General features: G+C 44.2%; 1 protein-coding gene across 3 annotated transcripts in view; it reads left to right on the forward strand.

Moving 5' to 3' along the window:
- Positions 1-1,800: 1,800 nt before the first annotated feature.
- The window catches only part of RNF8 (ring finger protein 8), a 33,511-nt gene continuing 21,236 nt past the window's right edge, over positions 1,801-14,075 (forward strand). The window contains exons 1-2 of one of the 3 annotated variants that reach the window (XM_040473377.1): positions 1,801-2,028; positions 8,186-8,314. In XM_040473377.1, coding sequence (XP_040329311.1) covers positions 1,918-2,028; positions 8,186-8,314 — 240 coding nt within the window. In that variant the 5' untranslated portion in view covers positions 1,801-1,917. The remainder of the gene's footprint in view (positions 2,029-8,185; positions 8,315-14,075) is intronic. The other 2 variants (XM_040473375.1, XM_040473376.1) reach the window with 2 other exon arrangements.

Genomic DNA, 14,075 nt, shown 5'->3' on the forward strand with positions numbered 1-14,075 from the left:
CAGCCAGGTGCCCCAGACTTAAAATATTTTAAAATGATCACAAGTTGTTTTATTTTTTTCCTCATTCTCTCTTTCTTTTTTTTAATTTATACATGAAATTTATTGTCAAATTGGTTTCCATACAACACCCAGTGCTCATCCCAAGAGGTGCCCTCCTCAATACCCATCACCCACCCTCTCCTCCCTCCCACCCCCCATCAACCCTTAGTTTGTTCTCAGTTCTCAACAGTCTCTTATGCTTTGGCTCTCTTCCACTCTAACCTCTTTTTTTTTTTTTCCTTCCCCTCCCCCATGGGTTCCTGTTAAGTTTCTCAGGGTCCACATAAGAGTGAAACCATATGGTATCTGTCTTTCTCTGTATTTTTCTCTTATTTCACTTAGCATCACACTCTCCAGTTCCATCCACGTTGCTACAAAAGGCCATATTTCATTTTTTCTCATTGCCACGTAGTATTCCATAGTGTATATAAACCACAATTTCTTTATCCATTCATCAGTTGATGGACATTTAGGCTCTTTCCATAATTTGGCTATTGTTGAGAGTGCTGCTATGAACATTGGGGTACAAGTGCCCCTATGCATCAGTACTCCTGTGTCCCTTGGATAAATTCCTAGCAGTGCTATTGCTGGGTCATAGGGTAGGTCTATTTTTAATTTTCTGAGGAACCTCCACACTGCTTTCCAGAGCGGCTGCACCAATTTGCATTCCCACCAACAGTGCAAGAGGGTTCCCGTTTCTCCACATCCTCTCCAGCATCTATAGTCTCCTGATTTGTTCATTTTGGCCACTCTGACTGGCGTGAGGTGATACCTGAGTGTGGTTTTGATTTGTATTTCCCTGATAAGGAGCGACGCTGAACATCTTTTCATGTGCCTGTTGGCCATCCGGATGTCTTCTTTAGAGAAGTGTCTATTCATGTTTTCTGCCCATTTCTTCACTGGGTTATTTGCTTTTCGGGTGTGGAGTTTGGTGAGCTCTTTATAGATTTTGGATACTAGCCCTTTGTCCGATATGTCATTTGCAAATATCTTTTCCCATTCCGTTGGTTGCCTTTTAGTTTTGTTGGTTGTTTCCTTTGCTGTGCAGAAGCTTTTTATCTTCATAAGGTCCCAGTAATTCACTTTTGTTTTTAATTCCCTTGCCTTTGGGGATGTGTCGAGTAAGAGATTGCTACGGCTGAGGTCAGAGAGGTCTTTTCCTGCTTTCTCCTCTAAGGTTTTGATGGTTTCCTGTCTCACATTCAGGTCCTTGATCCATTTTGAGTTTATTTTTGTGAATGGTGTGAGAAAGTGGTCTAGTTTCAACCTTCTGCATGTTGCTGCCCAGTTCTCCCAGAACCATTTGTTAAAGAGACTGTCTTTTTTCCATTGGATGTTCTTTCCTGCTTTGTCAAAGATGAGTTGGTCATACGTTTGTGGGTCTAGTTCTGGGGTTTCTATTCTATTCCATTGGTCTATGTGTCTGTTTTTGTGCCAATCACAAGTTGTTTAAAAGTTGGTTACAGCTTTAGAGATCATGAAAGCTCGTCATAAAGCAAAATAAAAATTTTAAAGAGGAGCGGGTAAGAGACTCCGGTCACGGGCGGCTACTACTGGGGTGGTGGGGCTGCAGCGGGACAGGCGCGCGTCGCGCGAGAGACGCAGTCCACGGCGACCCCGCCCCACCTGGGGCTAGATAGCTTTCACACCTGCGCCGTCCTCGCCGCCCTCGCTCCGGCGCAGGCGCAGTGACTCGGCCTTGCTGGCTGGGCGGGCGGGGGCGCTGAGCCCTAGCGGGTGTTCGCATCGATCGCGAGCGCGTAGCGATTGCTTCTGTCTGTTGTTTAGGTATGGCGCCGGCGCCGAAGCCGAGAGGCGGCGGGAACCCGGGTGGGGGTCTCGCTCTGTGCTGACAGCGATCCCGGGGCCGAGTGGGCTATGGGGGAGCCCGGCTCGTTGGTCACGGGAGACCGCGCCGGTGGCCGGAGTTGGTGCTTGCGACGAGTGGGGATGGACGCTGAGTGGCTGCTGCTCGAGGACGGAAACGAGGTGAGGAGGAGGGGGTCCTTGAGGGAGCCTTAGGGGGTTGAGGAAGCAGGGCCGGGAGGCAGCCGGGGCGTCCGGGTGGGAGAGATGAATGGAGAAGGGGAGGTGGGAGCGGGTTAGAGGGAAGGGATATGAGGGGGGGGGGCCCGGGGGGGGGGGAGAGGGGTTCTGGGGCGGGCGGTTGAGGGGGGGCGAGGTGTTTGTGTGGAGGTAGGACCGCGCGGAGGAAAAGATGGCCCCTTTGAGGGAAGCCGGGGCCTGCGGGGCGAGCCGGGGCTGAAGTCGGGGTTGCCGGAAGGGGCTGGTGGAGGGGCTTGGCGTGAGGTGGGCGTGGAGGACGTGTGGACCGGCTGGGGGTTCGAGGGGGAGGGCGCTGGGACAGCCCCCGTGTGGATTGCACGGAGCGGTGTCCCGGGAGGCGGTGGGGGGCAGCGGGAGAGCAGGAACTTTGTTAAGTTTTGCGTCGAAAAAGACCCGAGCTGCAGGTCACGTCCCTTACGGTGCCTCGACTTTAACGTAAAAATGCCCGCGTTCCCATCTCTTGAGGTAAATTGACCCCGTGGGCGGGTCTGCAATCGTCCAGTGCGTCTCCGTGCTGCGAGCGGCGCCCCCTCAGACGGGTTGGGGGTGGGGATTCGGAAACACCGGATCTGTCCTCGCCAGGGGCCGCCCGTGGTGTTCTCTAGGGCGCTCCTCCGTGCACACCGGAGAAACAAAGAGGACGGACGAGGCGCGCTTCCACTTGGGGGCTTGTTGGGGTGGGGGCTTAGGGTGTTCGGAGAGGGGGCTGAGCGGATTAGGGTTCAGTCAGCTTGGGAAGCAGAGCTGGATCAGGGACGAGCTCGTGACTGGCGACGATTTGGATGCGGGGAATAGTTTGTATGAAAGAGAAGTCTTTTGACGGTGATGTGTGTTTGATTAGGCTTTTTTCTCTAAGCAATATAGTCCGAGTTCAGTCTTCCACGTATTTATTATTTATGGTTTTTCGTGTATCGTGAGACGGACAGATAATAGCGACTTTGCCCTCAAGAGTTTATTCCTTGAATGGGGAAGCACAGTTTTACGCTGGGAAGGCGGAGAACATCCACGCAGGCTGTCCAATCAAGTACCAAGATATGGATTACTTAGTACTCTCCTAGAACAGTGGTTCCTCCGGTCGGAGGAGGGGGTTCAGGTCCAGCCTTAACTTGCTGGATTAGGAGGTTTTAAAGGGTTCCTTGTGTGCTGTGATTTGAAGAACACCAGAAAGACACCCCTGCCCTCTTTTTCTATCCAGGTATCAGTACCTGAAGTCCATATTAATCATACTAATCAACCCCTCCACCAGCTGCTTCCTTCTTTTAGCTTGAGCATTGACCTTCCCCTGCACGCCTTTTTCCAAAGGCATTTTCCCTTTGGGAAGGTTAACAAATGAAGTTAACAAATGAAGACGCCAACACCTGGATAATGGGAGCTGCACCTTATTTTGTTTTGGGTTTGGGCTTTTACATGTGTTACTTAACGTGAGTCTTGCAAGTGTACCACACTCACGCTCAGCCTTGTAAAGTTAGTCAAATGTTAACATTCAGAGTCAATTGATGAGGATTAATTCATTACTTGTCAATAGCTTGGTAGCCCCAGGAGGGGGAGTAGGAGTAGGAGTTGGGGGCGGAAAGAATGAAAGCTGCTGCAGCAAAGACCAGAGGAATTGTAAAGTACTCCTACACTTATTTTAAACTCTTGGTTAATTTTGTGTAGGGCCACTGCTATGGGAAGAGACCCATACAAACCATCGTGAAAGGTGAAGACATAGTGGGAAGACCGACTTGCTCTAGGGGCATGTGTGAGCGACCTGCCAGGCCTGGCTGTCTGCAAGGTCAGGTGTTAAGAAGTCGTTGGAGCGTAGCCTGCAGTGTGTATGAAGAGAAGTCTGAATCTAGGCGAGAGATGAAGTCTTACTTATCATAGTGGCCCCCAAACCATAACACAAAGTAGTGTGCGGTGTGCACAAGATTTAAGTGTGCCGATAGCATTTAGTTATAACGGAGTTAGTTTCCTGCCTTTCCAGTTCCCTTTAAAGTCTTAGATTTCCCAGATAAAACAATAAAACAAGATTCCTCTCATTTCACTGAATGGAACATAGTAGTAAATTGACTGAAGTCAACTGAAGAAGTCCTTAAACTTCTTTTTTTCAAAGAAGGCTTTTGTTTGTTTTGTTTTTTAATGTTTATTTATTTATTTTTTGAGAGCGAAAGGGAGAGAATCCCAAGCAGGCTCTGAGCTGTCAGAGCAGAGCCCGATGCGGGGCTTTAGCTTACAAACCAGGAGATCATGACCTGAGCAGAAATCAAGAGTTGGAAGTTAACCGACTGAGCTACCCAGGTGCCCCTGTTTTTGTTTTTTCAAGTAATCTCTACACCTAACATGGGGCACAAACTCATGACCCGGAGATCAAGAGTTGCATCTTCCACCAACTGAGCTAGCCAAGCACTGTCCTTAAACTTCTTAAATCAATCCAGAGAGTTTGGTGGAAAAACAAATTAGGTTTTCATGAAGCTTTTTGGGCTAAAGGGGTTGAAAACAGGGAAAGGATGGTTCTACAGTATTTGCTGGCCATTTGGGAAACAATAGGAATCATCCCCGGGAGGAATGGGATAGCAGCAAAAGTGGGTAAGGATTGCAGAATTGTTGTAAAGAGAAACAACCCCCAACATATGCATTGGTGGTTTATTGGCACTCAGTTCCCTTGCAAAGTTTACTCTCATGTGCAAATGGTGCTGGAATATCCGGATAAACTCACCACAGACTCTTTAACCTTGGTGTACGAAGGTAAATTCTAGGACCAGACAGTAAAGGGAAGGACAAAAAAGAATGATTCCTTACGTTCATGGATTCAGAGTCTGCAGGAGGCAATTTCAAAAAAAATAGCCATTCATCTCCCTTTTCTGTAATGCTTTACCCAGGCAGTTGTCAAGGGCTGTCTGGCTGTCTCTCCATAAGTATTAAAATAGGCTATGGAATACTTCCTTTATTAGAAATAAAGCTACCTACATGAAAATTCTTACTGAATATGGATGACAGATAAACCCTTAAACGTTTCATTTAAAAAAAAAAAATTAATTAACTTCTAAAAATAAGCTACATGCCCAGCATGGGGCTTGAACTCATGACCCTGAGATCAAGAGTCACGAGCTCTACTGACTGAGGGGTGCCTAAGTGGCTCAGTTAGTTAAGTGTCTGACTCTTGATTGTGGCTCAGGTCATGATCTCATGGTTTGATTATGAGATCGTGCTCCACACCTGGCTCTGTGCTGTCACCAAGCCTGCTTGGGATTCTCTCTCCCTTTCCCTCTGCCCCTCCCCCACTCATGTGTGCTTGTTTTTTTTGCTGTCTCTCAAAATAAATAAATAAACTTTAAAAAGTCACATGCTCTACTGATTGAGCCAGCCAGGTGCCCCTAAACATTCCATTTTTGAAGGATATATATGTTAATTCTGAGGAACTTGGATAACAAATGGGATTTCTGGCAAACTGTTCGAAGAACTAAAGAACTTAAGTCAGATTGTAAGAGTTCCTGGCTGCTGCTCCATAGTTTTCAGAGGTAATAACTGAGTTTCCAACTTCTGAGCTAAAAAATGCTCATCCTAGAATCTGGGAGGATGCATAAGCTCTTTATTCTTCCACTCACAAACTCTTACTAAGTGCTGTCCCAGGTACAAAAAGAGTGGTACACGAGACGGATAAAGTCCCTGCTCACGAAATTTATATTCTAGTAAGGGGGGAGGAATAAATAGGTAAAGCAAACAAGATAATTTTGGATTGTGACAAGTGCATGCTAACAACATGAAGGAATGCAGTGGTCGGAGAGGGAGCAGGCAACAACTCTAGGGTAATCAGGGTAGGCCCTTGGGGAGCTGAAACTTGAAAGATGAGAAGGAGCCTGTGCAGATGTCTCAGACAAGAGTGTTCCAAGTAGAGGGGACTTGTGAAAAGACCCTCAGGCAGTGGTGAGTGTTTCTGTCTGTGGTGTGAGGTAAGACTAAAGAGGTGGAGGGGGTTAGGACATTCAGGCCTTATAGGCTATGGAAGGGAGTTTGGATCATGAATGTAGTTTGAAAAGAAGGGAAATGATCTGATTTAGAGTTTGTATGATACCATTGCAGCTGCTGTGTGAAGAACGAAGTTGGTCTGAGTCAGGGAGTGCAGGGCAGGAACAAGAGCAGCCTAACTGGTGGAGGTCAGGTTGTTTGGACCAAGGTATTGGCCATAGAGAGAAATGAACAGATTTGGGATATATTTGAATTACAACCAGCAGAATTTGCTGATGATTTTAATGTCAGGATGAGGGACAGAGAAGAATCAAAGATGGCTCCTTGGTTTTGGGCTAAGCAATTGCTTGGATGGTGGTGTCAGTTACTGAGATGAGAGTTTGAGGGGAAGAATAGATTAGGACAAGGAGAGTCCTGGTGGTCCTTGAGGGACTGAGGAGGACAGGCATGATTCTGAAAGATTTTCAAAAGGAGCAAAATGGGTAGCTTATACCAAACCACAGACCATTTGGCTTAATGTTCTCAGCTATGGTTGTGGTGTGGGTCATTAAAGAGGTGGCTTGTGCACCAAGAAGAATAAGCAGGGGATTCTAACATCTAAATCTCGGGAGAATTTCATTTTCTTCCTTGACAGAGTTATTATAAACTAAACTGGTCTATCAGGAAAGTGTGATGGATGGGAATTGAGGCTTCTTTGCAACCTTTTCCAGAGGCTCTCATGATGTCTTCTCATGGATAAGATAGAAAATATGAACTTGATGCAAAGACTCTTGGTTGAATTACAACTGGTTAAAGGTATACCCAGATTGTTTGGTATAATGTTTACTAGGCTTTCCTGGGAGCTTTGCCTTTGGCTACATCCTGTTTCAATATATATATTTAAAAAAAAAAATTTTTTTTTTCCACGTTTATTTTTGGGACAGAGAGAGACAGAGCATGAATGGGGGAGGGGCAGAGAGAGAGGGAGACGCAGAATCGGAAGCAGGCTCCAGGCTCCGAGCCATCAGCACAGAGCCCGACGCGGGGCTCGAACTCACGGACCGCGAGATCGTGACCTGGCTGAAGTCGGACGCTTAACCGACTGCGCCACCCAGGCGCCCCATGTTTCAGTATTTTTATCTGTGCCCTAAATGAATGTAGAGAGGGTCTCATATCAGTTTGGTAGATGAGTCAAAGCTGGAAGGGATATTGAATATGTCTGATGGCAGATTAAAAATTCAGAAAGGTCTTGACAAGCTCATGTGATAGGCTGAACTAACAAGATGGAATTTAATAGGAATCAATGTAAGGTCCTGCACTCGAATCCAAATTTACCAACTAGTCAAGTATAGGACAGAAGAGACATGACTTAGCATAGCAATTCTTGGGGGAGGGTTAGACCAAGAAATTTAATCATTCCTAAGCCTGAGGATACATTGGCAGTGTGATAGATCTGCCGTGAAAGCTAATGCAATTTATATGCTCCAGTGATAATATCTAGAACTGGGAAAGTGATACTTGCATTTGACTGTGTCACAAAAATTATTTTTTTAATATGGCATCCAGGAATAAAAATAAACCAGGAGTCTCTTCACAGATCTATTAGGATAGCAAAGAGGCTCAAACATATGCCATGGGAGTTAGGTTGAAGTAACTGGGAACATAGGGCCAAGAAAAGACTAGGTAGATACTTTATAGCTGTCAAGTGGAAGGAGGATGGGAGATTTTTTCATGGTGCTCAGGGCAGAGCCAGGGCCAAAGGATGAAATTTATAGGGAGAAGGATGCCAAGTCAGGACCATTAAAAAATTGGAGCAGCGGTCTTGTATAGATGTTATAGTTATTGGCAGTGTTTAAGACTAATTGATTGGGGTGTGTGGAAAGGTTTTCCTCCATCTCATGACATTTCAGGGTCCTCCCAACCCTGACATTCCATGATTAACTTCATTCAGCTGTTTCTTCATGTCAGAACTTGCTTTTTTCTACCTGGTGGCTCCCATGGTAGCTGAAGGAGATAGCTGATGACATTGGGTTTCATGAGAGTCTGGTTTCATAAGTCAGGACATGCACATATTGCTGGTTGACAAGATTGTAAAGGACCTCCCTGTTCAGCAGAATGACTGATTATGTCTCTTACATTGTTGTCTTCCTAGGTGACTATAGGGCGAGGATTTGGTGTCACATACCAACTGGTATCAAAAATCTGCCCTCTGATGATTTCCCGAAACCACTGTGTTTTGAAGCAGAATGTCGAGGGCCAGTGGACAATTATGGACAACAAGGTACAGGAATACATAGATGCCTGTTGACTTTACTAAATTTTTGTTTATTTTTAAATTCCTTTTTTTTTTGGGGGGGGGGCATAGGTAGTACATGATACAAAGTTAAAAGGCTCAAAAGTAGTATCTTCTCCCCAGCCACCCAGTTTTCTTCTTTGGAGACAGACATTTCTGTATGCTGCCAGGGATTAGATTATACCAAAATAATTTCTAATGACTTGAATGAAAGTATTTTACTTTGAAGGGAATACCTGAATTGGAGCAGTAGGTCCTGCTCCAGAAACTAGACTAAGTTACTGGGGGAATTGGCCTTTGTGAGTCATAGGTCCAGAGACCTTGGAAATCTGATGAATATTCTGGAGTACACCTATGGTTCAGAGCACTGGGAGGAGGAGGGAGCTGAGCTGACTGGACTTAGCTCCTTCCCTTCCCTATTCCTTTCAATCAGAGCAAATACTTCCCACCCCCTTTTTAATCTGTTTTACATATTCATGTTTTGAGGAAGATTTCCTTTGAATAACTTTGAAAATCACTGGTCTGGTGTGAATACTAAGGGAGGTGAAATAGTGTGTAAAGCCTAGCAATTAGGAAGTGCCTAATGTGCAGATAGATATACAAGCACTCAGGGATATGGTGAAAATAGAGATTGTGCCGTGAGAGAAATTCTCATGTTGATAGCTAAAAATTAGGAAGTATGAAATGTCTTCAGATGCCATCTTACATTGCTCTTGTTGAAAGGAGTGTAAAGACACCTGTTAGAAAGAAGGGTATTAAATGGTTCTGAGACCAATTCTGAGGTGGGTGCAGTTACCCTCACACCACCAAGCAGTGCTTGGGACACCAGCTTGGAGTCCTACTTACTATTCAACTCAGTTCTGATAGCATCAGATTCCATAGGTTAACCCCTATGCTCCTGCCCAACAGCTGTAGATTGGAGGCTTCAGGGACCCCTTCCTTGGACTTCAGATGCCAGTCACAAGTCCAAGTTGTTTACTTGTACTTCTAACCAACTGGAACCAACTGGTTCTAATGACCTCCTTCCCCTTTGGATTTGATTAGTTAGCTAGAGTGGCTCACAGAACTCAGGGAAACATTTACTTAAGTTTACCAGTTTATTATGAAAGGATATGGTAAGGAATTCAGATGAACATCCAGACAGAGGAGATGTGTAGGGCAAGGTATACAGGAAAGGGCACAAGGCTTTCATGTCCTATGTGGGTATTCCACTCCCTCAACACCTCCATATAGTCACCAACCCAGAAGCTCCCTAAACCCATCCTTTTGAGTTTTTGTGGAGGCTCTATAACACAGCATGATTGATTAAATCATTGGCTGTTGGTAATCACTTCAACGACCAGTCCCTCTCCCTTCCCAGGAAGTTGAGGGGTGGGACTGAAAGTTTCAACCCTCCGGTTACTTAGTTGGTTCCCCTAGCAATTAGACCCCCATCCTTAGGTGACCTGGGATGGTCCCAAAGTTGCCTCATTAGCATAACAAAAGACGCCTTTCCGTCTCACCACTTAGGAAATTCCAAGAGTTTTTAGGAGCTCTGTGCTTAGAAACAGGGATAAAGGCCAAATGTATATTTCTTATTATAATTCACAGTCTCACAGGTATCCTGCAGGCCTGCCTCATTTTGCATGCTTAAAACTGCTAGATTTAAGCTGTTGAGAAAGTACCTTCCTGACTAGAATTAAGTTGAGTTGGCACTATATTGAAGAAGAGAGTATAAGTGCTAAGTAAATTGGTTTGGCACTCTTGGCAAGACATTATGAGCAGAATAGAAATTGGCACTGAAAGGGGGCCTTAGAGATGATCAAGGTTAATCTCTTCTGGGAACAGATGAATCTGAGGCCCAGGGAGATAAATTGACTTGCCCAGGGGCCTTCTAACTGACTGTTGAAGTGAATGAATGAACCAGGGCTGGAACTCAAATAAGTCTCTACTATGTCCTGTTGTCAAACACCAAGGAGGTATTCAGTGATTTGCTATACAGATATGTCCTGCTTTTGGAAAGTTCACATTATCTATCCTACATTTTGCTTTTACAAGAGACCTACATTGGTACTATATTTGCTAACTAAAAGAAATCAGAAGAGGATTTTCACTTTTACAAAATAAGGCGAAAATAGTGCTTAGTATTTGTTTTGCAGCGAGCTGTTATAGAGGCAGCACTCACCAGAGCATTGAGAGTGGCACCGGGGAGCTCTTTCACAGGGAGCTACACTCAGCATCTCAGCTTCACGGTGCCATAGTTGTGGGGGTTTTTTTGTTTTGTTTTTTTGTTTTTAGTTTATTTATTTTGAGAGAGAGAGAACTTGTGCATGAGCGGAGGAGGAGCAGAGAGAGGGAGAGAGAGAATCGCAAGTAGGCTCTGTGCTGTCAGTGCAGAGGCTGACATGGTGCTCAATTGCACAAACCTCGAGATCCTGACCTGAGCTGAAACCAAGAGTTGGGTGTTTAACTGACTGAGCCACCCAAGCGCCCAAGGTTCCATAGTTTTGAACTGTGTCTGTGAGCATCAGTGTTTTAATCTTGATTTATTTTGTGTTTCCATTAGCAGGTGATGTCCTAAGGTATCAGAAAAGCCTAAAAGAGGCTATATTATGAGTCTGAGAACAATAAAAATATTTTCCCATATAAGTTAATGGTAGTTGCATCTTTACTTTGCACCAGCGGCTTATGAAGAAGGGCTTCATGGGAGCACTCTCCTTTTGGATAGCAGGGGAAACCTGTACTGGTTGCATGATTTAAAAAAATTAATTATACATATCTAAGTCATAGACGTCAGGTTTTAAAGCCCCTGCAATAGCTTATATCGAACCACTTTAGGAAAAGACATTTTCCTTATCAGAGTTGGCTATCTGAGAAATGGGATTACAGTATTATAGAGGTAAGTTCTCCGGTGCTCTTCTCTTTGATGATGTGTAGTATGGGTATACACCATTTATGGGATAGCAGATTTTGAAAGGTTGGGAAGCCACCAACTGACTGATTTTACTGTTCCTTGAACATCAGCTTCAGGGACAGAGGTGGCCCATGCCAGCGACAGATCATGACTGTGCTTCTGGGCTGCTCTCCAGTGTTAGCTGTGTATGTTTTCTTCCAGGGCTGTTGTTACCATGAGATTCCTCTCTGAGGTCTCAGACAGATAATACAGAGGAAAGGTAGGCTCCTGATTCTTCCAAGCCTTTTCTGGTTTAAGCCTCTTAGCTTTGATTCCATTTGTGAGGTAACTGATTTTTAAGAGAAGCTGTGAGTCAAGTGTTTTGATGGAGCAACTACTCCTACAGGTAAAAGCACTCCCCCCACATTTTTTTTTCCTTAACAAATGCTCCTTTCCTTTGTGGCTTTTTTCTGGCACCATGCCTTGGCAGTCCTCTTCTTCTGATGAAGGATTTGAATTTCACGTGCAGGATGTTATTGTTATGGTCATATTTGAAGTCATTTGCCAAGTCTTTTCAAGAGGTAGATACTTCTAAGAATTCAAAACTCAGGGGCGCCTGGGTGGCGCAGTCGGTTAAGCGTCCGACTTCAGCCAGGTCACGATCTCACACTCCGTGAGTTCGAGCCCCGCGTCGGGCTCTGGGCTGATGGCTCAGAGCCTGGAGCCTGTTTCCATGTCTGTGTCTCCCTCTCTCTCTGCCCCTCGCCCGTTCATGCTCTGTCTCTCTCTGTCCCAAAAATAAATATACGTTGAAAAAAAAAATTAAAAAAAAAAAAAAAAGAATTCAAAACTCAGAACTGCATTCTCTCTTCATTAAATGGTCTCTCTTATATGCTGGAATGGCCAGAAAATGAAAGCTTAAGTACAGATACAAAAATTGCAACAAATGCAATTTTAGTTTAAATTGGCTTAAAAAAAAGAAAAACTGTGGACTGCTGACTCTGCACACAAAATATTGTAGTTGTGTGCATTTCAGTTGGAAAGCTCTTCAGATGGCTCATTGTAGGTATTCATATCCAGCTGTTTCAGAAAATTGGTTGTTTGAGGGTCCATCTGAAATGCCTTGGTGGGTTTTCTTGCCTTCAGTCCTAGAGATTTGGGCATGGAGTTTGAACCTTTCTCCTCCTATTGTGCTGTTATTCATCTGCTCCCTGGGGAGTCCCACCTTCATGCCTCTGTACACTATGGCATTTCATGTCTCTGGTGAATTATACTGTCCGTGAACACACCTTGTTGCTTGGGACAGTTCAACTTCTGGTCTTCCAGCAGCTGGAGCAGTGATTGTCAACCCTGTTTCCAGTTTTTGTGCTTACCTGGGGTTCTTTTAAAACATACTCGTGGTATCATATTAAAATTGAGAACTTCCATTCATCAAAAGACACCATTAAGAAAGTGAAAGGCAAGCTCAGAGTGGAAGATATTTGCTGCACATAACCAATGAAGGACTTTATATTTGAATATGTACATAACTCCAAATCAATAAGAAAAAGAAAGATAATCCAGTTTTAAAAATGGGCAAGAGCCAGACACTTCACAAAAGATTATATCCAAATGTTCAGTGTTCATGAGAAGTTGTTCAGCCTCATTAATGATAAGGGAAATGCAAATTAAAACCACAGTGGAATACCACTACATATCCACCAGAGTGGCTAAAATTAAATACTGATGATGCCAGGTATTGTCAAGTTGCCTTTTGGTAGAGGTATAGATTGGCGTAACAAATTTGGAAAATTATTTGGCATTATTTATTAAAGTTGCATACACACACACACACACACACACACACACACACACACCTCACAATATTTTCACTCCCAAGGAAACAACCCAAGTGTTTATCAACGGTAGAATCTTTTTTTTTTTTTTAAAGAATGTATTTTTTCATGGAATCAATTTTTTTTTTCAACGTTTATTCATTTTTGGGACAGAGAGAGACAGAGCATGAACGGGGGAGGAGCAGAGAGAGAGGGAGACACAGATTCGGAAACAGGCTCCAGGCTCCGAGCCATCAGCCCAGAGCCTGACGCGGGGCTCGAACTCACGGACCGCGAGATCGTGACCTGGCTGAAGTCGGACGCTTAACTGACTGTGCCACCCAGGCGTCCCAACGGTAGAATCTTAAAATGAAACACTATACTAGAATGAATGTGAATGAGCTACCACTATATCCAGCAGCATGGATAAATGTCACAAACAATATTGAGTTAGAGAAGACAGACACAAAAGAATACATATTATATGATGCCATTTATATAATTGTCAAAACCAGGCAAAACTAATATGTGACATCAAGCCAGGCTGACAGTCCCCTTATGTATGGAGGGGGAGGGGCTTAGTGACTAGAAGGAAGCCCAGGGGGTCTCTGGGATGCTGAGAATGTGTAATTTTTTTTTTTTTTTAACCTTGTGGTAGTTACACTGAGATGTTCACTTTGTGATTATTCATCTAGTTATATATTTATGATTTGTGCACTTTTATGTTTGTATGTTATATTTTAGTGAAGAATTTCTAATGCCAAGTGCTGGTAAGGATGCAGAGTAACTGGAACTCCTAACCATTGCAAGTGAGAATACAAAATGATATCAGCACTTTGAAAACCAGTTTGGCAGTTTCTTCCAGTTAAACATGTACTTATCCAACATTCCTTTTCCTGTCCCAAATTAATAAAAACTTATGTTCTTACAGAAACTTGTATGTGAATGTTCTTGTGGCTTTATTCATAGTCACCAGAAACTGGAAGAAACAACTAGGGACTGGATAAACAAACTGGTAACACCCATGACCTAGGATATTATTCAGCAGTAAAAATGTCAAACT

The sequence above is a fragment of the Herpailurus yagouaroundi genome, unplaced genomic scaffold (assembly GCF_014898765.1).
Source record: "Herpailurus yagouaroundi ecotype Mexico unplaced genomic scaffold, PumYag 139, whole genome shotgun sequence".
Lineage (NCBI taxonomy): Eukaryota > Metazoa > Chordata > Mammalia > Carnivora > Felidae > Herpailurus > Herpailurus yagouaroundi.